This window comes from Eptatretus burgeri, chromosome 10 (genome assembly GCF_056783735.1).
Source record: "Eptatretus burgeri isolate ZD-2024b chromosome 10, Ebu_testis_v1, whole genome shotgun sequence".
In the NCBI taxonomy this organism is placed as follows: Eukaryota; Metazoa; Chordata; class Myxini; order Myxiniformes; family Myxinidae; genus Eptatretus; species Eptatretus burgeri.
In genome coordinates this window covers 17,253,799-17,278,799 of record NC_140970.1, presented here as the reverse complement: position 1 = coordinate 17,278,799, position 25,001 = coordinate 17,253,799, and the positions used below count along the sequence as shown (strand labels likewise).

General features: G+C 40.0%; 1 protein-coding gene and 1 long non-coding RNA gene across 42 annotated transcripts in view; one reads left to right on the top strand and one right to left on the bottom strand.

Annotated features, from left to right (window-relative positions):
• The window catches only part of LOC147018004 (uncharacterized), a 25,851-nt gene extending 1,220 nt beyond the window's left edge, over positions 1-24,631 (top strand). Inside the window, exons 2-3 of the long non-coding RNA XR_015062216.1 lie at positions 3,953-4,148; positions 24,528-24,631. This is a non-coding gene — a long non-coding RNA (uncharacterized LOC147018004). The remainder of the gene's footprint in view (positions 1-3,952; positions 4,149-24,527) is intronic.
• LOC147018003 (sorbin and SH3 domain-containing protein 1-like) overlaps positions 1-25,001 on the bottom strand; it is a 329,576-nt gene that overhangs the window by 39,113 nt on the left and 265,462 nt on the right. For all 41 annotated transcript variants that reach the window (XM_085897162.1, XM_085897163.1, XM_085897184.1 and 38 more), the window contains 4 exons: positions 18,038-18,111; positions 16,329-16,381; positions 15,928-16,042; positions 9,102-9,227 (listed from right to left, as the gene is read on the bottom strand). In XM_085897162.1, the coding sequence (XP_085753288.1) occupies positions 9,102-9,227; positions 15,928-16,042; positions 16,329-16,381; positions 18,038-18,111 (368 nt within the window). The remainder of the gene's footprint in view (positions 1-9,101; positions 9,228-15,927; positions 16,043-16,328; positions 16,382-18,037; positions 18,112-25,001) is intronic.

Genomic DNA, 25,001 nt, shown 5'->3' with positions numbered 1-25,001 from the left:
ACCGATGAGTTCCGTGTTACTCTGCCCATGGTCGGTTTGTAAGTATGAGCAAACATTCACACTAAAAAAAGCATTACATTACAAAACTAGAGGGGGAGCACTCGGTGGAGTGCAAAACCGCCGCCGCCAATACTGCTAGGTCACTCAAGTGAACCTGATATCCTATTCATTCAATTTGACATCAACAGTGCTCACAGAGTTATAGTTTGCAACTTTCCCTTTTACTTTTAAGTTTTACATACTCAATTCATTCGTCATAACTAGATTCCTTGAGACAGAAATTGATTTTACGTGGGTGTATCCACCTGAAGTTCCAAAATCTGCCGCAATTATAATTAACCTCCGCCATTGAAGAAGGACGGAGGTTACTGTTTTCACCCCTGTCTGTTTGTTTGTTTGTTTGTGAACAGTATTACGGAAAAGTCCTCAACGGATTTCGATGAAACTTGGTGGGGGGATTAGGTATGGTCCAAGGATCATGCCATTAGATTTTGGACTTGGTCCAAAGTCCAATATGGCCGCTATGGTGGCCATTTTGAAAAAAATATTTGAATTTTTGTTTTTGCATTTCCACATGTTTTAAGTGATTTCCAACAAAAAAAAAAAAATACATTTGTTAGAGAAAAAAAAAACCCAAAATTTTGCAACTTTTTTTCAAAAAATTGCGATTTTATTTGAAAAATATTTGAATTTTCTTTTTTGCATTTCTACATGTTTTAAGTGATTTCCAACCAAAAAAAAAAAATTTGTTGGAGGAAAAAAAAAAAAATTTGCAACTTTTTTTCAAAAAAATTGCGATTTTATTTGAAAAATATTAGAATTTTTTTTGCATTTCTACATGTTTTAAGTGATTTCCAACCCCCCCCAAAAAAAATTGTTAGAGAAAAAAAATTTTTGCAACTTTTTTTCAAAAAAATTGCGATTTTATTTGAAAAATATCAGAATTTTTTTTGCATTTCTACATGTTTTAAGTGATTTCCAACCCCCCCCAAAAAAAATTGTTAGAGAAAAAAATTTTTTGCAACTTTTTTTTTCAACAAAATTTCGATTTCTTTTTTTTTCATTTCTACATGTTTTAAGTGATTTCCAACCCCCCCCCCCAACAAAAAAAATTAATGGAGAAAAGAACTATAACTCTGTCAGCACTGTTGACATCATATTTAATGAATAAGATATAAGGTTCACTTGAGTGACCCAGCAGTATTGGCGGCGGAGGCTTTGCACTCTCCCGAGTGCTCCCCCTCTTGTTTTGGCTTGTTTCTTTTGTTGTTGGAAATCACTTCTAACATGTAGAAATGCAAAAAAAAAAAAAAAAATCGAAATTCTGTTGAAAAAAAGTTGCAAAAATTTTTTTCTCTAACAATTTTTTTTTTTGGGGGGGGGGTGGAAATCACTTAAAACATGTAGAAATGCAAAAAAAAAAAAAATTCAAATATTTTTTCAAAATGGCCGCCATAGCGGCCATATTGGATTTTGGACCTGTCCAAAATCTAATGGCATGATCCTTGGACCATACCTAATCCCCCCACCAAGTTTCGTCGAAATCCGTCGAGGAGTTTTTCCGTAATACTGTTCACAAACAAACAAACAAACAAACAAACAGAAAGGGGTGAAAACAGTAACCTCCAATCTTCGATGGCAGAGGTTAAAAAAAACTATTAAAAAACTAGAGGGGGAGCACTCGGGAGAGTGCAAAACCTCCGCCGCCAATACTGCTGGGTGACTCAAGTGAACCTTATATCTTATTCATTAAATATGTCAACAGTGCTGAGAGTTATAGTTCTTTTCTCCATTTTTTTTGGGGGGGGGTGGGGGGTTGGAAATCACTTAAAACATGTAGAAATGCAAAAAAAAGAAATCGAAATTTTGTTGGAAAAAAAATTGCAAAAATTTTTTTTCTCTAACAATTTTTTTCGGGGGGGAGGGGGGGTTGGAAATCACTTAAAACATGTAGAAATGCAAAAAAAAGAAAAAAAATTTCTCTAATTTTTTTTTTTGGGGGCGGGGGGAGAGGTTGGAAATCACTAAAAAAATTTGTAGAAATGTAGAAACAAAAAAAAAACAAAAAAAAATATGTAGAAAAAACAAAACAAAAATTTTCTCTAACAATTTTTTGGGGGGGTAGCAATTGTTTTTGGGGGGTTGGAAATCACTTAAAACATGTAAAAATTCATGTAAAAAACATGTAAAACATGTAAAAAATCTTTCTTTTTGTGGGGGAGGGGTAAAAATTCTTGTGGGGGGGGTTGGAAATCACTTAAAACATGTAGAAATGCAAAAAAAATAAAAATTTTCTCTAAATTTTTTTTTTTGGGGGGGGGAGAGGTTGGAAATCACTTAAAATATGTAGAAATGTAGAAACAAAAAAAACAAAAAAAATATGTAGAAAAAACAAAACAAAAATTTTCTCTAACAATTTTTTTTGGGGGGGGGGTAGCAATTGTTTTTGGGGGGTTGGAAATCACTTAAAACATGTAAAACTGCAAAAAAACCTTTCTTTTTGTGGGGGAGGGGTAAAAATTATTGTGGGGGGTTGGAAATCACTCAAAACATGTAGAAATGCAAAAAAAATAAATTTTTCTTGAACAATCTTTTTGGTGGAGGGGGGGGGGGGTTGGAAATCACTTAAAACATGTAGAAATGCAAAAACATTTTTCTTTTTTTGGGGGGGAGGTTGGAAATCACTTAATACATGTAGAAATGCAAAAAAAAAAAATTTTTATCGAACAATTTTTTTTTTTATGGGGAGGGGGGACCAAGTCCAAAATTTAATGGCATGATCCTTGGACCATACCTAACCCCCCCACCAAGTTTCGGCGAAACCCGTCGAGGAGTTTTTCCGTAATACTGTTCACAAACAAACAAACAAACAATCACACAAACAAACACACAAACAAACAAACAGAAAGGGGTGAAAACAGTAACCTCCATCCATCTTCGAAGATGGCGGAGGTTAAAAAATCTTAATCACAAGTCCGGTTGGTTCACAAGTCCGTGTGTTCATAAGTCGGGTGTTGAGAAGTCTGGGACTCTGTGCACACATATATATATATATATATATATATATATATATATATATATATATATATATATATATATATATATATATATATATATATATATATATATATATATATATATATATATATATATATATATATAGATATATACACACACGTCGGGTGTTGAGAAGTCTGGGACTCCGTGCACATATATATGTATATATGTATATATATATATACACATCGTGACAGTTGTGGAAATAGACCCAGTAGCAGAACATCCATGAACATGTAAGACATCCCAGAATAAGTTATTTCATTAGTTTCTGTATTTACATAGATTTCCTGCCTATTGTACAGGGAATGGGGGGCAGATGCATGTGTGGGTTTAGCTAGGCCTTTCCACTTCAGTAATTCCCCCCACTTTCAATCTTACTCTCAATCCGTCTTCCATTCACTCTATCAATCTTCCAATTCATCAATCCATCCACCCATCTTCCATTACCATTCCTCACCATTTTGATCCCGAACCTCTATTTACCGCACCACTCGTAATTGCTTTTCAAACCCCATACTGGTTACAAAACCCTTTCTCATTGAAAGACATTTCATCAGTAAATCTCTTAAAATTCCTCCCTTTCTCCCATCCTTCCTTCACCCTGCACCTTTCACACAGCACAATACACATTCTACACATAACCACAGCGGCTCTAGAGAAGGAAGCGCAATGGAGGCACTGAAAAGGCCGACGAATGACAAAGAACAAGAGACTGCGATTTGGAGTGAAATTTCGTTAGTAGCTGTGGGCAAAGTTAATCGTGCTCTCCTTGGAGGCAGTTGGGAGTTGCAGTCAATGAGGATGCACTGCATCGGGTAAAAGGGCGCGGCGTGGTATTTGCTCCTGCTAACTCTGCCTCACACGAACTCTACCCTCTCATGGCTCCGTCCAGCCCAGGAAGCTAAAGGAACTAGACCCGAGAACTGTTCGGGGCTGGTGGAAGGTGCTGAGGACCTGATCGAGAAGGAATTTCCTTGCTTGTTTGCGCAAAGGAGAAATCGTCCACCGGGACAAGCTGCGCTGGAGCCGGGAAAACTGCACTGTCGCCAGAATAAGCTGCACTACATCCCAAGGCAAGCTGCTTTGTGGTGAGACGAGCACGGGCCAAGGCCCAAGAACGGGAATTACTGACGCATGCAGTCTTTCTCTTGCTTTCCCCTAAGAACCTCCAATTTGTCAACTTGAGATGCACAAAAGAGATCACGATTACAAAGAGCAATGAAAAATTGGTTTATTGACCCGTCAGGGCAAGGCTCTTATCACACCTCATCACACCGCTTTCTCCAAAGCGTACGCTGCATACGCCATGCCTCTCCCTTCATATCACATCCACACACCTCTGCCTTCAATTTCTTCCCTTCCCTTCACTTTTGGATTAGCTCAAGCCTACCTATTCGCACAGGGTGTGTCAGAGGCCACAACCAAGACGTTCTGCTTTCTTCTTCTTCTTCCTCCTCTTGAGTTTCCTGGAATGTTTCTGATGGCATGCCTGTATTGTGATGTAGCATTTAACAGATTGTAGAAGGAGCTCAATAAGTGCTAAGGGATTAAAATCACTGCAATTTTTTGTCTTTAATTGTGATGCGTGCTGATTGATTTCTGCAGTGTCTCCAGAAAGTATTCACACCCCTCAATTTTTTTTTCACATTTCGTGGTGTTACAGCAGAATTTAAAATAGATTAAATTTAATTTGTTTGTCACTGATCTATTCAAAATACCCCACAATGACAAAGTGAAACCGTGTTTTTAGAAATTTTTACAAATTAATTAAAAGTAAAAAGCTGAAATGTCTTGCATCAAAAAGTATTCAACCCCTGAGTATATACTTTGTAGAATCGCCTTTGGCAGCAATTACAGCTTCGAGTCTGGGTACGTCTGTATCAGCTTTGCACATCTGGATTTGGGGATTTTCTCCCATTCTTCCTGGCAGATATGCTGAAGCTCTGTCAAGTTGGATGGGGAGCATCAGTGAACAGCCACCTCCAAGTCTTTCTACAGATTTTCAATTGTATTCTCGTCTGGGCTTTGGTTGGGACACTCAAGAACTTTCATGTTCTTGTTCTAAAGACATTCCAGTGTTGCTTTGGCTGTATGATTGGGGTCATTGTCATGTTGGAACATAAATCTTCACCACAATCTAAGGTCTTTTGCACTTTGAAACAGGTTCTCCTCAAGTATTTGCCTGTGTTTGACTCCTTTCATTATTCCCTCTGTCCTTGCAAGTAGTCTCCCAGTCCCTTCTGCTGAAAATCATCCCCATAGCATGATGCTGCCACCACCATGCTTCATGGTAGGGATGGTGTTAGATTGGTGATGAGCTGTGCTCAATTTCCACCAAACGTAGCGTTTTGCATTCAGGCCAAAGAGTTCAATTTTGTCTCATCAGACCATATAAGCTTTTGCATCATGCTCTCAGTCATTCACATGCCTTTTCAAACTCCAGATATGCTGTCATGTGCCTCTCAGGAGTCGCTTCTCCCATAAAATGTGAGGTTTGGGCACTCTCCCATAAAGCCCAGATTTGTCAAGTGCTGAAGAGACCATTGTGGAGAAGGATTTTTTTTTAAAGGTTTTAGGGTAAATCCGAATATGGCTGCTAAATCATAGGTGTGACTGTTTTGTTCCTCATGGATAGGCGGTCATACCTATAAAGCTTTGCCTCGATCTGTTCAGCCGTTACAGAGAAGAAGATTTTTGAAGTTATATATATATTTTTTAACAATATGGCTGCCGAAGCACGTGAACGATGACATCATCAATTTTTTTTCTGTGGACAAATTTATCCCTTGATGACCCTGAAAAAATTTCATACTGATCGGATGTAGCATTCTACGTATACAAGTATGACGTCAAAATGAAGGCACCTATGATGTCATAAACAAATCAAATTTATTCCCCATTGGGAGTACCTGCCACGTGCCAAGTTTCAAATTTTTCTTTGGTGCTGTTTCAGAGATACAGAGGTCCAAAGTTTTTCCTTTTTTCCAACATGGCCCCCACACCTCATGACCTATCATGTCACAATTATTGGCCAAACATTCAACACGAGTTTTTGCTCCTATGGTAAAAAAAAGTTCATGTCAGTTAAAAATGTTGTTGACCTTGGGCCTATGTTGATCTTTTGGTTGATGTTGACCTCAAAAATAATTGGCTAGTTGAATTCAGTGACCTGAAATATAAATCCTCCTCAAATTTCAAGTCAATTAGATGTAAATTGAGGATTTTAGAAATCTCACCAAAGTTGTTGACCTTTGGCCGATGTTAAACTTTTGACCTTTTCACCTCAAAAACAATAGGCTTCTTCCTTATGACAAACTCCACCATGTGGTGAAGTTTTATGAAGATCGGTTTTAAATTGTGACCAGTAGGCAACAAACAGACAGACAGACAGACAAACAAACAAACAGACAAAATAAAAAACACAACCAAGAGCACGGTACTTGCAAAATTCACCCCCCTCTCCATAGGTTTCCATTGATGCATTAAATTGTCCATTTCATTAAGATTAAAATTGACAATCTCAATCAAAGCTCAAGTCAATTGGATAAAAATTTATTGTTTTTCAGATGGAAATTGATGATTTTAGAAGTTTGATCTTGACTTGACCGTTGACCTGTTGATCTCAAAAAAGGTTGGTTTCCAAATTCAGTGACGCAATATACAAAAAATAATTATTTTTAATAATTAAAACCTCAAAAATAATTGGCTCTTTGAATTCAGTGCTTGAAAAATATATCCTCTTCAAATTTCAAGTCAATCAGATGAAAATTGAGGAATTTAAAAATCTCACTGAAGTTGTTGACCTTTGGCCTATGTTGATCTTTTCACCAATGTTGACCTCAAAAATAATTGGTGGTTGAATTCAGTAAGCTGAGATGAAAATCCTCTTCAAATTTCTAGTCAAACGGATGGAAATTGAGGATTTTAGAAATTAGATAAATTTGTTGACCTTTGGCCTATGTTTACCTTTTGACCTATTGATCTCAAAAGCAATAGGTTTCTTACCTATTAAAAAAACTCTACCACATGGTGAAGTTTTGTGAAGATCAGTTTTAAATTGTGACCTGTAGGCAATTGATAAACAGACAACGAGACAGACAGCCAGATTTCAAGTCAATCGGATGAAAATTGAGGATTTAAAAATCTCACCTACGTTGTTGAACTTTGGCCTATATTGACCTGTTGGTCTATGTTGACCTCAAAAGTCAAAAAAAGGACAAACAGCATAACAAAATCGACTGATCAATATACTTTAAAAATCTTCGATTTTGCAAGTAACAAACAACACACACAAGCAACTAATATACTTGAAAAATCTTCGATCTGGCAAGTAACAAACAGACCCAAATGCAATACCACTACTCCGGTGAGGGTAAAAACAAACAACGGCTGGCCCAATCTCCACTAGATTTTGAAAACATGCTGGGGGTGAAATGATTTGAAAACATTTTGAAAAAAAATGCAGGCTCAGGCAAAGAAAAAATTATCCGACAAAGCCCCCCCCCCTCCCCTGTCCCTGCCTCCCACAAGGAAATTATGTGTGTATGCTTGTAGGTCTGAAAATCGTAGGAAAAACAAAAACAAAATCGGGTGGTCCAATCACCACTAGATTTTGTTGCAAACGTGCTGAGGGAACCCAGGTTCAAGTTAAAGACACAACCCCCCCCCCCACAAAACCTTTTATTTATGTGCATAGGTCTGAAAATGACAGACCCCACCCCCCCATCCCCACCCTCTCCCCCCCAGCTGAGCCAATTAGATTTTGCAGGAATGCTGGGATAACTCAGCTTCAGGTCAAAGGAACAAAAAAACAATTAAGAAAGATATAAATCTTCATAGTCCCCGTTATTTTAGTAATTATGCTGTACGGACGGAGTTGAAGGGCAAACCAATATTTATGTACAACTAAAATGGCCGCCAATCTAACAGTCAGCCATCTTTGATCAGATCACAAAATAAAGTGAGGAGCACAGGCACATGTATGCCACCATGTACAGTGCTTGTGCGAAGTTTGAACAAAATCGGCCCACACATATCCGAGATATGGCTGCGGACGCACGCACGCACGGACACAAAAATTGAGACCAAATCCATAAGCGTCCATTTCGGACGAAGTCCAATGGGGGCTAAAATTCCTGCCCCCAAAATTCCCCCTTCCCAAGAAATAATTTCTTTGTATGTATGTATGTATGTATGTATGTATGTATGACTGAAAATCTTGGAAAAAAACGGCTTGGCCAATCTCCACCAGATTTTGCATACACGCCAGGGGTGCTCAGGTTCAGGTTTTGGGCACAATCAATTATCTGTATGTATGTTTGTAGGTCTGAAAATCATAGAAAAAGAAATTGCTGGGCAAATTACCAGATTTTTCATACGTGCTGGGGGTATCATATTCTCCCTCACCAAATTACGAGTGCGTACATTCCGAGAAGCACCTCGTAGCGTATTGCACTGCTCAGCAGCACTAAACCTGCTGAGCGTATTGCACTATTGCACTTGCCTTGATTGTCCAGTCATCATGAGAATCTCAATGACGGCAGCCATATACACTTGCATGATCACCAGCGTCGAAATGTCCCAACACATCTAATTTAGTCTGCAAGGTGACTACACTGCACCTCCTCTTTCTCACATAAGCACTATCCTCATTTGACGATTGTTTGTCACTCATATTAAGAGGTAAATTATATACACTACCAAAAGTGAATAAAATGAAGTTCCTCATGCATGTTCAATAAAGATGGCAGCGTAACAATATTCTACAGGGCAGAGAGAGAAAGAACCTGCGTTTTGTTTTGTTTTTTAACATTTTAAATTTTTATAGTGAAACATACCTACTTGTATCAGAAAATAATGTTAATTCATCAACAGCGATATACTGAAAAACAGATAACAGACTATTTATATTGAGGACTCCGTGTGTATATTTCTTCATATGTTTTGTGATAACATCAAGGCATCCAGCATAGGACAATGTCATCGTCATAAAATATAGCCAAGACTGATTATACAAGTCTGTCATAATATACTGTACATACCTTACTAAAGGACAACTCGAGGTGGGTATCAGCAGTAAAATTATATCGTGCCACAGCTTCTCCAAACTCTAGCACGTGCACCGGTGGGGACCGATGGGCCTGAGGTTTCTCTGTCGGAGGAAGCACCTGAAGAGAATATGAAGTTGGTTGTGTACAGTATACAATATACAGATAAGAGGGAAGAAACAGATTCCTCTGTGATAGTAAAGCCTCAATTTAAATAACTTGCTACAGAAAAATATGACAGCAATAGAGGGGTTTAGCAAAGAGAAACCATTATGGTTCCAGACTGTGGGTACTTCGTTAAAATTAGAAGGGTTAGATCAATTAGAAATTTTTAATCTGGAGAAAATAAGAGTTTTTGTGCAAGACCCTTTTCAAATATTTAAGGTGACTACGTATGTGTATTGACATTAGTAAAAGGTGGCTAGACTAGGGAGCATGGTGTGATGGTAAAGAAGATAAGAGAAAGAGGAGATTAAATTGGGATGTATTACAAAAAGTAACGAATGCATGGAAATTATCTGCCGGTAAAAAAAAAATTAACCAGAATTTAGATTGTATCCAAGATTCTAGGTAGTACAAAAATATTCAGCATTTTTTGTTGCTTTCTCCAATTCAGCATATTCAGCATTTTCTCCCCTATTTAGACACAGATTAGCTGTACTCACAGCAACTACAATCAGCCAGCGGTACATTGCTTATTGTAATCTCATCGACATGGACACATTGGTGGGAGGGTTTTGTTGGAGCTGTTGTGAACCCACTCCTTGAAGTTGCAGCCTCAATTTGGGGGTTCAAGATCTGAAGCTTATTTTCTATTGTCAGTGAGTTATTGCTACATATCGACTGAGAGCAATCCTGAAAAAGGTCAGTTGTTCCAAACATACATTGTAAGCAGACTCCACATGGTCAGAAAAGAATTTACAAACCACCTACTTGAAAACAGTGAGGATACGGATCGACTAATATGAATATTAGTTATTAATATGAAATATGACAAAACAAAAAAATATGAAAGACCCCAAAAGTCTGTGATGGACCACTTAATTATTATGTATGCAAAAGAAGTGGGTTGGGGTTAGATTTAAACAAAAAAAAGAAAGAAGAAATGGAAAAGAGGAAAATAAATGGGGTTGGGAAATAAGCTGGTGAGGATGAGAGGAAGAGAAGGGGAGAAAGGGAAATGTATGGGACATATTGTTACGTGGAAGATGGGGAGGGATCCATATAGCGAGACCGTGGTAAGCATAGGATGGTTTGTGTGTTTCATGTCAGTTAGATTGCCATGTAACAGGGATCTGTTCGAGTGAGTCATTTGTTGCGCATGATGCTGAGGAGGGCAGCGTATGTCATTTATAGATCGGGTACAGAATAATTATGTATATGCAAAACCTGATTGTAGGTGATGCTTGTAGGGTTGGGCACACATCGACTTTTTCTCTGTTATCCCGTTGAAAGGAGTGTTTTTTATGGCCATTTTTCATGCTGATCACGAATCCGTTGAAATTTTTGACCGAGGATGAAGTCTCAGGTTGGTAAAATGCAAAAAATCAAAATGGCCACCAAATTCACCCACTTTTCAGGTAAAATTTGATAATTATGGCTTACTAGGGCATGTAATATGTCATTTCTTATGTTTTCAGAGTTGCTGATATCGATAATCATACTTTTAAACTCGTACAGGTCAACCAGACTGCCCCAGGATGCATATTGTGATAAAATCAGCACAAAAATGTGAGCGTGACCATAATTTCAAAGAATCAAATTATGATATCACAAATTTCCGTAAACTACGACTTTAATCATCACATCAACATCTCCTCAACATTCAAAGCACTTTTTTCAGCAATATATCGACATCGACAGAAACATTGTCCTCTGGTTTGACAGCATTTCTGATAGATGTTTTCAGTTCGTCTACACTGAACTTCTCAAACGTGAAAGTTTTTGTTCCGTTGGTACATTTCACTCTACGCTTCTGGCGTATAACGGGCGCCACTGTCGATCTAAGGTAGCCTATTTCCTTGAGTAGTTGTGATTCATTAAGTCTCTCAAGAGAGTCAAAGGAAATAGGAGTGACTGGACCTCCATGCTGCTTACACTCCTCAAGTACCAGTAGCAAGCCATAATTATCAAATTTTACCAGAAAATGGGTAAATTTGGTGGCCATTTTGAATTTTTGCATTTTACCAACCTAAGACATCATCCTATGTCAAAAAGTTCAACGGATCCGTGATCAGCGTGAAATTTGGCCATAAAAAACACTCCTTTCAAAAAAAGTATGGTTGTATGCCCAACCCTAATGCTGTAGAGCTCAGAAGAAAAGATGTACGTTTATGTCCATGTGGGCGGGACCCAAAAGGGAAACTCCGCCCAGGAAGAAGAGGAGGACTGGGTTGAGCGTGAGTTGAATAAGAAAGAACGCTGTGCACGAGAGTCGAGACCAGAGGGTCGAGACCAAGAGAGGCCACCAGAGAGTCGAGACCAGGAGAGTCCACCAGGAGAGGCGCATGCACGAGAGTCGAGACCAGAGGGTCGAGACCAAGAAAGGCTGAGGGAAAAGACCCAAGCTGGCATCACCCTGTGTTTTGGAGGGCTTGGAGGAAAAGGACAAAAGGATACTGCATGGCGAAGTTGAAGGTCTAACCATCAGTTGCCCTGCTCATTACTGGCTCTAGTCTCCATCCTGGTCTCCAAAGCAGACACCATTGTGTTCAACTGTGCCTACCCTGTGAATCAAAGAAAAGGGAAGTCCCGCCTCATTATTGTTGTGTTGTGAAAGTGTTATCTGTGGCGCTTCGTGGGTTAGGATTTGAGCTTTCACTTCTTCTCATTGTATATAAGCTTTCGTATCCCATTCTCCTTTTTGTGTCTTTTTGACTCAATTGATTTGTTCCGTTATTGTAGCATCTTGTCAACCCCTCTTTCTTGTGCTTTTCATTTTAAAAATAATTCCCTTAAAAGAAAAGAGCGTGTTTCACCATCTGCTTTCCGTGTATGACCTTGGAGAATGATAAAGTAAAGTGAAATTGAAAGCAGTGCATAATTAAAAAAATTGCTTTGACCATCCCTTTGGATGAAAGCCTCGAAGGAATTCCAAATTAACGGATACTCGGTTTCGGTCCACTTAGTCCACACAACAATATGAAAGAGATGGAGGAACTGCCATACAAGTTATGTAAATTTCATCATGTGCAATCATCATTACTATTAATCAACTCCTATTACAAGGTGCAAAAATGATCGGCAACATTCACAAAGCACCACAACAGCAGCATTTCATTTGGCATGCAGACTTTGAGGGAACATGTATCCCATACCTGAGAATAGGTCTCTTGTGCAAGTATTTCTAATTATCTCCTCACCTAAGGTTGTCGGAGGTTATGTTTTCACCCTTGTCTGTCTGTTTGTCTGTCTGTCTGTTTGTCTGTGGACAGAATATCTCAAAATGTTGCGGACAGATTCAGACGAAACTTGATGGACAAATTGGGTGTATGACAAGGAAAAATTAATTTGATTTTGGTGAAGATCTGAATCCAGATCTGGATATAGGAATTTTTTAGTTTTTAAAATGACTCTTCACCATTGAGTGGTGGGGCCTTAAACAATATATAGCATGATATTTCAAAAAGTTGTAGATAACTTATGACAAAACTAGGTGGATAAGTTGGTTAGGTGATTAGAACAATCCAATTTTATTTTGGTTCAAGTCTGGATCCAGATCCGGCCTATCAGTGGGATACAAAACGTAAACTGTTCGGCCTGGCAGAGGTATGCGTGCTACCAAGTGCTGTTCTAGTTTCTCCATGCAGCAAGCAAAGAAAAATGTTTTTGGTTTATTTTGTTTACTTATTAGTGAAGCTAATTGGAGGATAGCTTGCACATACTGCAGTCACCAAATGAACTGTCAGTTTAATGGTGTGCACAGACCGGGAGCAGGATGGCCAACTTGATGCATACATAATCTTCAGAGGCAGGATGCTAGGAACTTTGAGTTACTTTGAGTTCTCTGATAGATTATGGTCTGAATTGGCCAACACACTCCTCAAACCTGATGTCAGGAGAGCTAAGTTAGGGCATTGCTAACTTTCATTAATAAATGCAAAACTTGGGCAGCAAGAATCACCACAATATTTCTAGTACATTTATCAATCCAAGCTAAACAGCCCCACTGTGAGATATACTGACCATTGACGACAATAGTGCCAACAGAAAAACCTGTTCATGTAATGCTATTGATAGGCCTGACAGAGACGTGTCACAAAATCAACATGTAATGTGATGTGTGACCTACAAAACTCACTCAACATGCACGCTGGCACTAAATAACAAGCCTCGCTGTTGTTGTCTGATAAAACACAGGCTCTGAACTACAATGTGCTGCTCGTGTGTTTATCATCATAGCACGCTGCCAGTAAAAATAGCCAGATGCAATGGCACTGAACTGCCATTGTAATGCTTATGGATTATATTGTAAGCATATATATATATATATATATATATATATATATATATATATATATATATATACATATATATATATATATATATATATATATATATATATATATATATATATATATATATATATATATATATATATATATATATATATGACAAAATGGCATCAAGATGACTATCCTCCTCCCTGACTACACTCAGATTAAGGTTTAAACCTCATGATGGTAGAACTTTATTTTGAAAACCTTTTCATATGCTGCACACTTAGGAAAATGAAATGTCAGAAAGCTTTCCCTGAAAGAAGAGGTTAACCTGGTTGTTGTGACTACTTATTTCATGGATACCAGTACATCCTTTCACAAATACTGTTTCTTACTTTCACCAACACCATCAACATGTCCCCATTTTCCAATCAATGAATTGCTGGTTTTCATATTTGTTTTTCTTGAAACTTTACACCTTATCCTGACATTTAGCTGTTATTTGCTTTATTTTGAATGCTTATTCTTGCCTCATTACAATATTGCTTTCAATCAATGTTGTCACCAGTAGTACAGGAAGGTGTACACGGATGCAAAAATCATTCTCAGCACATTGTCTTTATTTACTTGATTATCTATTTTCTTCCTTTGCTTTTCTATGAGTCTGGACTTTATAAATGCATTTTCAAAAGACTTATGGATGCAAATACAGAACAAGAAACAGAGCAATCAGAGAGTGCAGACCCTTGACAGGGCTTGTTTTGTGTGGTGTATTTTGTGTGGCGTTTGTGTACTGGTGTGTTACATTATTCATGAGGCATAATTAGAATTGCCACTTTATAACTGATGGCAGTGATGACCGGGTACCAAGACATCCTGCTTTGATGCAACCCCGCTTTGATTGAACACCTGACCCTGACCCATGACATTTTAAAAATTATTATTCAAATGAATTTAGAATGGGATTAAAATAAATTCAATGCAAATCAAATGGAAGACCAAATAGGTACAGTCCTGCATTGCAGTCATCAGAGGAAACCCAAAGAAGCAAAAAGCAAAGATGAAGTCATCAGGAGGAATTTGGATAGGATTTGCATTTCAACTGCTCTGCCTCTACCCTCAAACCCATCCAGGCACAGCCTAAATTAGCCTTATTCAAAAAAAAAAATGATAAAAAAGAACCCAGATCAAAAAATTAAATAATTCTGGCTGCCAGACCATGTGTCCGATCAGATTGAAATTTAAAATGCGTAGTCATCATCACGACTAGATCATAAATGTGAAGTTTCACGTTGATTGATTATGCGGTTCCATTATTATTTAGAGAAAACATTCGAGATTATTTAGAGAAAACATGTTTTCCATTAGAGAAAACATTATTTAATATTTTTTTCTTCAATCCAATATGGCTGCCAAACCATGTGACCTATCAAATATTTATTAACAAACTTGTACACCCATGGGTTGGGGAACATTTGTGTGAAGTTTCCCCTTGATCTGTCTCGCTGCTCTGGAGAAGATTTTTATAGGTTTTTTTTGGAAAATGTGTGGTGTATTTTGTGTGGCATTTGTGAACTGGTGTGTTACATAATTCATAAGACAGAATTAGAACTACTTCCTTTGCTTTTCTTACCTATTCTTACTGATATACATGAAAGATATTTAAAATCAAACCAGGTTTGGCAGCCATATTGGGTAAATCCAATATGGCTGACAAACCACATGACCTTTGATGTCACACGTGTGAACCTTTTGTTCCTCATGGATAGTTGGTCATAAGTGTGAAGATTCGTCTCGATCTGTTCAGCCACTTGAGAGGAGAAGAATTTTGAAGGTTTTTTGAAAAAACAACAATATGGCTGCTGAATCACATGACTGATGACATCATCAAATTTTTTTCTGTGGACCATTTTATCCCTCGATAGGTCTCAAAATAATTTCATACTTATAAGATGTAGCGTTCTACATATGCAATTATGACATCATAACGAAGGCACCTATGATGTCATTACAAAAAAAAACCATCACATATACCCCACGAGGAGTACTTTTACCGTGTGCCAAGTTTTAATTTTTTCCTTGGTGCGGTTTCAGAGATGGAGGTCCAAAGTTTACCCGTTTTTCCAACATAGCTGCCACACCACATGACCTATTATCAATAACCTTAATTATCTTAATTATCATGTCCTTAATTATCAATAAAACATTCTGCACGAGTAGTTGCTGCTATGGTGAAAATTTCGTCTCAATCCAACAAGTGGTTGAGGAGAAAAACACTAAAGTTCTGTGCAGACAAATAAACAAACAAACAAACAAACAGACAGACAAACGGACCCAAATGCAATACCCTCCCCTTTGGTGAGGGTAATGACAATGCCTACCTCAACGTAGTTAGAAGGAAATATTCCCAGGCGGCCATGCCTCTCTCCTTCAAACCAGTTTTGATCGATCTTCCTGGTTACATAAACAATATCTCCTTTTTTGAATGGAAGCTCCCTATAAACAGCAGGAGAATTATGTCATGACCTCCACTGCAATGTTACTTTCAAGCAAGACTTTTGGCAATAAACAGGCATACTTCAGCTTCATTGCGTAACAGATCTCTGCATTTTCTAAGAACTGGTGATATGTGCAAGCCATTAACATGCATTTTGTCAAAAAGTTACGTTGTTCCTTGTAAGCACATTTCAGCACTTCAACAAACCATGCATTGGATAAATATTTCAACAGCCACTTCAAAATCAAATCCAAAACAGACATACCAAATGTCTCATGTATTTACCGTTTGCTTTGTGCCTTGAAGTCAAACTTTGCCTGTGCTGGTTGCCATGTGTGCTGCAAAAGCATAGGAAGAATGAAAATATGAACACTCATGAGACAGAGGGGACGTCTTGAGTTATTATTGCACTTTTGATTTGGTCAGTCGACTTTGCTTTTCAATTTAGTTTAGATTTGTCTCACTCAGGTCTCTGTTCATTTATCTTGCACTTTACTCATGTTTTACCCTCATCACATCGGTGCATCACAAATTTTTAATTACATGTCTGGATTTGCATTTTTTTTTTTGATAAATGACTTGGTTTATCGCTTGCACTCAAACTCACTTTACACGCTTGTTAAGTCGACATACCACTCATATTGCTATTGGATTTGTGAGTAATGGGTATATGTGCTGCAGGCTTGCTGTCCTGATAATGCTTTATTTGTTGTTATTGGACACATCGTTGCTTTATCTACATAAACACAGCTTCTCTAACAATGAACAATGCTGTGAGTTATGGAATGGACAGGAAACAGTGTAAATCTTTCCCTGTGCCAACACATACATTTTCACCATGTTTAACACAACAAGAACGAAAAGAAAGAAAAAAAATCAACGCAAGCACTCCTCCATTTCTGATATGACTAGTCAAAACACTTTTAATGTTTACATAACCAGAAATGTAAGCAATGAAATAAATTTTCCCTAATTCTGACAAAATATTTTAAAACATTATTTCAAACCACCACTATGCTAATAAAAGGTTCAGGACAAAGTACAACATAACCCTGAAAAGATAAATGAAGTCGCAAGTCTAGTCCAGTCTGACATCTCAGGTTTTTGTCCCAGTGTTTATCAAGGCACATGGATGAGTATATAAAGACAGTATCTACACAGCATTTAGGACCAAAGCACCAGAAGACTAGAATGGCATTCGATGGAGTGCATACCTCCACCAGACTGAACAGTTTACGGTTTGTATACCACTGATAGGCCAGATCTGGATCCGGACCTCCAAAATCGAATTGCCTCATCATTGTCACCTACCCAACTCATCCACCAAGTTTCGTCCGAATCCGTCTACGACTTTTTGAGACATCAGGCTACGTATTGTTTCTGCCCTTATCTCTCAATGGTGAAGAATCACTTAAAAAAAATTTCGTATCCGCATCCATTTATGAATCTTCACCAAAATGGAATCGATTAGTCCTTGTCACACACCCAACCTGTCTACCAAATTTAATCCAAATCTATCCATCATCTTTTGCGATATCTTGCTACATATCGTTATTTTCCCAATCACAATAGTAAAGAATCACTGAAAAAATTCTCGGATCCAGATCCGGATCTTCACCAAAATCGAATAATTTCGTCCTTTTCACGCACAAAACCTCTCCACAAAATTTCGTCTGAATTCATCCAGAACCTTTTTGAGCTCTGCTGTTCAAAGACAACCAGACAGATAAACATACACACAGCCAGATGGGGGTGAAAAACATAACCTCTGCCCAGTGCTCACCTTTGGTGGTGGAGGTAATAATGGGAAAATCAACACAGTATATGGGATTTTAACCTGGTGTCACGGCATCATGAGTCAAATGCTCAGATGGAAAGAGAAAACAGGTCCATTCTGACCAGGCAGAGGCCTGAAAGTTATGGTATGTGGTATGATACAAGGAAAAGCTTTTTGAAAAAGTTCTTCTTAATATGTGACCAGGTTACTTCAGTACCTCCTTTCCAGGTTGTGGTCGGGGACTTCCAGTCCTTTTGGGATCCGGGGAGAGAATCCTTTGGTTTGGCCCAGCTGCATGGTGAGGTAGATGCAAATATATTGCCTTATCAACATAACCAGAATTAATAATACTGCACAGCACCTTATAATGTCAAAGCAATTCATGATGTCACAACTGATGTATTTATACCAGAGAGTTAATATAGACATTACCATATTAGCATTGTGCAATGCAACACGACTATGGCATCAGTAGAAAAAGGTAACAATCAGTGGTCTTTCAAAAAACAATTAAATTTTGTTGAGGCAGATCAATAACCTCATTATTTTGTACTTCTAAATTTAACATATTTAAACAATAAATCTGATCTTTTTACTTTATTTTCTTTTTCTTTCCAGGAGCGAGGCTCATGGAAGAGCAAGAATATTAAATAAAAAGGCATAAAATATCTCAGTAATCCCACAAAATGGTGTTTAAAATAAAGTGCTTAACAATGTTTAAATACAAAAATAAACAAACAAATAAATGAACGAACCGTTTATCATCCATTTTGGAATACCAAAAAGGACATCTGTTAATTTGAGTTACAGCTGAGAGCCGAGATGCAAAATGAGGGAAAGCTGGATAGTCGTACAAACTTGAGCCGGAGGTGTGGTGCCAGTAGATATATTTAAAATCAATATGAAGATCTTTAATGTCTGCTGAAACTTGTAGCCTTATCAAGGGAAATCCGATAAACCAGGTAGTCTTCACAAACACTAAAACTGAATGAAAAAAAAAAACACATTGTTAAAGGCCCTTTGGCTGCCTGGCAGCCAAATAAAAACTGATTATAATATATTACAATGAAAACATATGAAATTCCAAAATAAAGGGAAAAAGATATCAGTCATAAGAAAAGAAAAAGAAAAAGATAAGTTCATAACGAGAACTTCCACTTTATAACTGCTGGCAGTGATGACCGGGTACCAAGACATCCCGCTTTGATACAAGCCCAATTTGATGCAAGCCCGCTTTGATACAATCCTGCTTTGAACAGCCATGTGACCCATGACTTCCTCTTTATAAAACTGAATTCAGAATGAGATTCAAAAAAAGATTCACTTCAAAACAAACGGAAGACCAAATACTACATTGCATTCATCCGGAGGAACCTGAATAAGCAAAAAGCAAAGATGGAGTTATCAGGAGGAACCTGGATATGATTCGGACCCAATTGCCTAAAATTCCCTCATCCTAAAGGAAAGATTCCCCTTAAGCTACACTGTGATTCCTTCATGAGGGCTGTAACATAAACAGCTCTTAGGAAGTCATCAAGTAAGGATTTCCAGAAGAGTGAGAAAATCCTTAGGAGCTGTTGCTATGCAACCAATCAGATGAGGGATAGGAAGAGATAGGAAAGCAGGATGGCAGCGAAGCGATCTACAAACTGGGTTCAGGAAGAGACAGAAGCATGAGGGGGGTTTCGGTCAGGGCTCTGTGCAGGCCAGTCAAGTTCTTTCACACCAATCTCGACAAACCATTTCTGTATGGACCTCACTCTATGCATGGGGCCATTGCCATGCTGAAACAGGAAAGGGCATTCCCCAAACTGTTGCCACAAAGTTGGAATCACAGAATTGTCTAAAATGTCATTGCATGCTGTAGTATTAAGATTTCAAACTTTGCTGTTAAAAAGTTACTTCACTGTAACTTCACTTCTGTGACTTGCTACAGGTACCATGTAAACCTGTACTAACCTGTTCCATGGTCGGGTTGTCGGCGACTAAACCATTCCCCACACCAAGTTGCTTGGTGAGGAGGGTGTATGATATGGACACCCAGCAGGATGAAGAACAAAACCTGTCAAAGGGCGGAGGAGCTCCTTGTGAGCCAACGGCCATCCATATCTAGTGCCCAACTGTGTCTGCGGACGTCCTCCTGTAGTTGGCTTATTTTTTATTATGAGGTTGGTGGCAAGATTTACACTCCGGCCTCCGTAAAACCCTTCATTCCGCAAAACATTCTAAAAGCATTTTTTTAAAAAATCTGAAAACCCATTCCATGGGAGTACCTCCTGTGCAGCTTCCCTTTGCAGGGCAGCTCCCGGATGACAGGATTGGGGCAAAGCCTTCAGGACCCCCAATCTTTGATGATAGGAGGGAAACTACTGGATAACCTTCCAGGGTCAGATAGCGGCAGTATGTTTTGGGGTGGTGCTGTGGTGTCGTCCACCAGACGGTGGTCTCCTTGGGTTAACCTGAGGCGGTCCCTTCGGGTGAGTGCCTGCAATGTCCTATCCCTAAGAGAGGATTATCACCTATCTCTGTTATCATCTGAGCTCAAGCGTTTGCACATCGGTATTGCAGCTCTCTCTAAGGTTCGGAGACCGGACAGTGGCGAGATCATGGCGGGTGGATACACCTACAATTGGTTTGGTCACTCTGATGGTTACAATGGCCAAGGAGTTGCTGTAGCTGTGTCCAATAAGCTGATTCCAATGATAATTGAGGTAATACCGCTCAATGAGCATATTATGAGATGAAGGATTCATCACTCCTTGGGTGTCATTTCCCTGGTCTCTGTATATACTCCGACTGAGGCGAGTGATCTCACCCTGAAGGACACAGTCTTTGCCACGCTCGAGGCTGTGGTTAATCAGTTTCCCAGGCGAGATTCTTTTCTAGTCTTGGGGGATTTCAATGCATTGACTGGAACTGATAGGGATGGTTATGAGACATGTGTTGGTCCCCATGGGTCTGGAACTGTGAACCAGAATAGCACCTAGTTCCTTGACTTTGCAAGAAGTCATTGACTCAGGGTGGCTGTTTCATGGTTTCAGCGCCCACGCCCACTCAGCGGTCCCATTTTGTGAGCTTGTGTGGCCGACCATTTCGCGGCAGAGCTGTTGTTACTCCTAGATATTTCCACTTCACAATAACAGCACTTACAGTTGACCGGGGCAGCTGAAGCAGGGCAGACATTTGATGAACTGACTTGTTAGAAAGGTGGCATCCTTTGAGGGTGCCATGTTGAAAGTCACTGAGCTTTTCAGTACGGCCCATTCCACTGCCAATGTTTGTCGATGGAGATTGCATGGCTGTGTGCTAGATATTATACACCTGTCAGCAATGGGTGTGGCTGAAATAGCCAAATCCACTAATTAGAAGGAGTGTCCACATACTTTTGGCGATGTGAAAATACACACAATATATATATATATATATATATATATATATATATATATATATATATATATATATATATATATATATATATATATATATATATATATACATATACACACACACACACACACACACACACAGACACACATATATCAAAACATGTGGAGTGCGAGGAGTACTCCCCCGAATCCCATGGAATCCCTAAACCCGGGAATCATCCATCAGATCTGAGACGAGAAAGTCTGAGAAATCAGCGGCAGATGAGGAATTTGAACAACCCACCCTGCGGTCCAGAACTCCTTTGTTTGACATCACTACACACTGCCTTCTTTGCTCTGAAGTACTGATGACTAGCAGCAGACTTGAAACCAAACGTAGAAAGTTAACAAGTTCAAGGTGCATTGGTGCAGCCCGTGCATCGTTTTGCATCCATCCAACCCCATTGTTGTGTTTGTTTACATCATCCATCCAGTTCACTTCAGGGAGGAGCCTGGGACTGCATTGGGCAGCCGGCTACCTTCCTGTTCCTGCACAGGGAGCCAGAGACTGCATTTTGGCAGCCTGGCTACCCCCCTTCAAATGGCCTGTGGGATGGCATATGGCATGCCGGGTTAGGGTGAGTTGCCTCCAGCAGCTGAAAACTGAAAAAAAAGGTTCAGTGATAAACAAAGGGGCCTTTTGAACAGGCCCCAAAGACAACTGACCTTGATCTGCGGAGCACTCACCCTCACATAACTATTGACTGACATTGCCATGCGTTCTTTCCCACAGAGTCCATTAGTCCTGGGCCATGGTTTAGTGTAAAAAAATAAGGTTAAGGTATAAGTTGTAAATACGTGGACCCCCACCTGCATGTGTGTTTAGTGCCGGCAATGTAGTTAAGTTGTCCGAATGAGTCTGTGTGAGTTTGTTTAGTTAGTTACGCAGCACATTAGGTTGTTTATTTTTGGGACACAGATGCACAAAATGTCGCACTCAGGGATCCGAAGGTAAATTGTACTAGGGGAAAACTTACACGTGCTGGTCACACGAAAATTTGACGACTCGGGACGAGTTTGTAAAAAGGGGAGGGGGTAGTGTTGTGAATCTGGAAGCCATGAGCACACAATCATTCAGGTTCCTATAGATTAGTTATCTTGGTAAGTACGTGTTTTATAGATAGTCCTTTTCCTAGTCTAATGGGTAATTGAATGTCGTGCGCTGTGAAGTTATTTTAATAGTCACGTTTTCTTAAAGTTTGTTTTTGCACCACCGACATCACCGCCGACCACACCGCATCGCCCTCACCTTCATTCGCTTCCTCCACCTGGCCAATCGCAGGGTTTGCCGCCCGTTTTTGCGAATGAGAGGAATGACGAGGGCGCATGCGCAGAAGGTCGTCTGGTGTGGAGAAGGCGGAGCTCGGGGAGGGGCCACGCAGCGGACCTTGACCAATCGGCGTGCAGCAGGTGGAAGCGCCCCGCCTACCACGCGCCTGTCCAATGGGAAGGCGAGTGAGAAAGAGAGGTGGGGTCGTCGGCACGGGAGGGGGCCAATAAGAGGCGGAGTCCGCGACGGCTCTTGAGGTCTCTTTGGTTCGAGTGATCCTGGCTCCTGAGGTCTCTTTGGTTTGAGTGATCCTGGCTCCTGAGGTCTCTTTGGTTTGAGTGATCCTGGCTCCTGAGGTCTCTTTTGTTCGAGCGATCCTGGTTCCCCAGCTCTCGTCATGGTTATCCGCCTGGCTCGGTGGTCCACAGCAGCACACAAGCGGTCCCTTGTGCTTGGGCTCAGCCGTGCCTGTTCGGCAAGGGTACACAGAGCCTCCGAAAAGATGTGGACGTCCAGCCGCGCGCTCGCGGCCAGGTAGCCTGCCTACCACTGGTCTGCAGCCCGACTATCCTCCGGGCTGGAGGTCCCATTAAAGACCATTGAGGTCCACTTCTGTCTGGGTGTGCGGGTGTCTGTTTGTGGCGCCAGTCTGTAAGTAGTGAAATTGTATAAGTGCCTGTGCTGTAAATATAATTCCTTTTCTGATATTCGGTACAGTTCTGCTCTTATGTGCCTCCCGAACAATCCCAACCAATTGTATAATAAAAACCCCCAATTGTTAAATGTACTCAGCTTGTCGTGTTATTTCTCCATTGACTGAGCGTGTTGTGCGTGTGAGGGATTAGCTGGCAGCTGTGCCCCGGGGTAACAAGATAATCGGGCTGGCGGAACTTGGCGATTAAAACCGCTCGGCTTCGCACACGGAACGGGCTCACTAAGCGGCTCGTTTCCGTACGAGTTCCGTCGAGGGTGAATTCCCCGGTAGCTGGACCACGTGGGTACTTAGGTAAGTTGAAGTTGGCAATCGACCCTACCCCATGTGGTCTACCCATTGGCATATTTCGTTCCAAAAGAACCAGGACCCTTCGACCCCAGACTTCTCTGGGCTGGCAATCTGAAATTCCGGGCGATCGAGCCGAGGCGACTCCACTGCTCTGTCTAGTGGTTGTGCTCGAGGCGACGTGCCAGCGGAAAACTACAACAATATATATATATATATATATATATATATATATATATATATATATATATATATATATATATATATTTCTTCTTCTTCTTTCGGCTGCTCCCGTTTGGGGTCGCCCCAGCGGATCATTCGTATAATCCGCATAGTGATTTGGCGCATGTTTTACGCCGGATGCCCTTCCTGACGCAACCCTGGTCGCCTCTTATGACACAGGGATATGGTACACCTATTTTAACTGGGGTATACACCAGCCCAGTACACTGGTACTCACTTCGCCGACCTCGGAAGGATGACAGGCTGAGTCAACCCCCTGGTGTATTAATTCAGTGGCCCAACGGGGCTTGAACTCAGGACCTTTTGGATCCCAAGCCGCTGCCATAACCACTGCGCCAACACCAGGCTTCATATATATATATATATATATATATATATATATATATATATATATATATATATATATATATATATATATATATATATATATATATATATATATATATATATACATATATACATACAGAACATATATAACAGTGTCTATAACATATAACTGTCTCAAAACATGTAATTGTGGATTCCTTCACCTTCGCCAATGCCATATGCAGTCCATCACACACCGAAACGAGAATTCCACAATGTGCTCATATGATATAGCCAGTCTATTCACAAATGCCCCATTGCCAGAAGTGATGAAAATGTGCGTGCAACTTCTGTATCATCATGACTTGACACCTCCACCAATCTCTGAGTCTGTCTTTGTTGAATTAATGAATATGGGACCTGTTCTGTCGAGTTCAATTTCAATGATTCAATGTGTACTCAGATCGATGGTGTCGCGATGGGATACCCTCTCGGCCCCATCATCCTGCCCTCTCGATCCTGTCAGCCACGAAGAACGAGGAGGGTGCACGGCGTCACCTCATCGACGGCGGCCTAAGGAGGAAGAATATGAGGCAGAGGAGGACGAGTTGCACATCCAGCTCGCATATTTGGGATGCTGGAGCGGACTCGCCTACTGGGTCTGGGCACCTCCGGGACGCAGCTGCGTGTCCCCATCGTGTCACATCACCACCGCCCATTTCCCCATCCATTTTTCTCTGCATTCTCTTGCATATTTGGGCTGTGTGAGGTGAGTGAGAGAAGGAAAGACTGCTTTCTTTTTCTCCATACGTTACTTTTATTTTCTTTTCAAGTCCTTGTTTTATTCTTCGCCCCTGAGTGAATGATGGCCAAGCCTTTTGTGCAAGTAAGATTGAAAAAGAATACATGTTATGGTTAAATCTGTTCACGTGCCTTT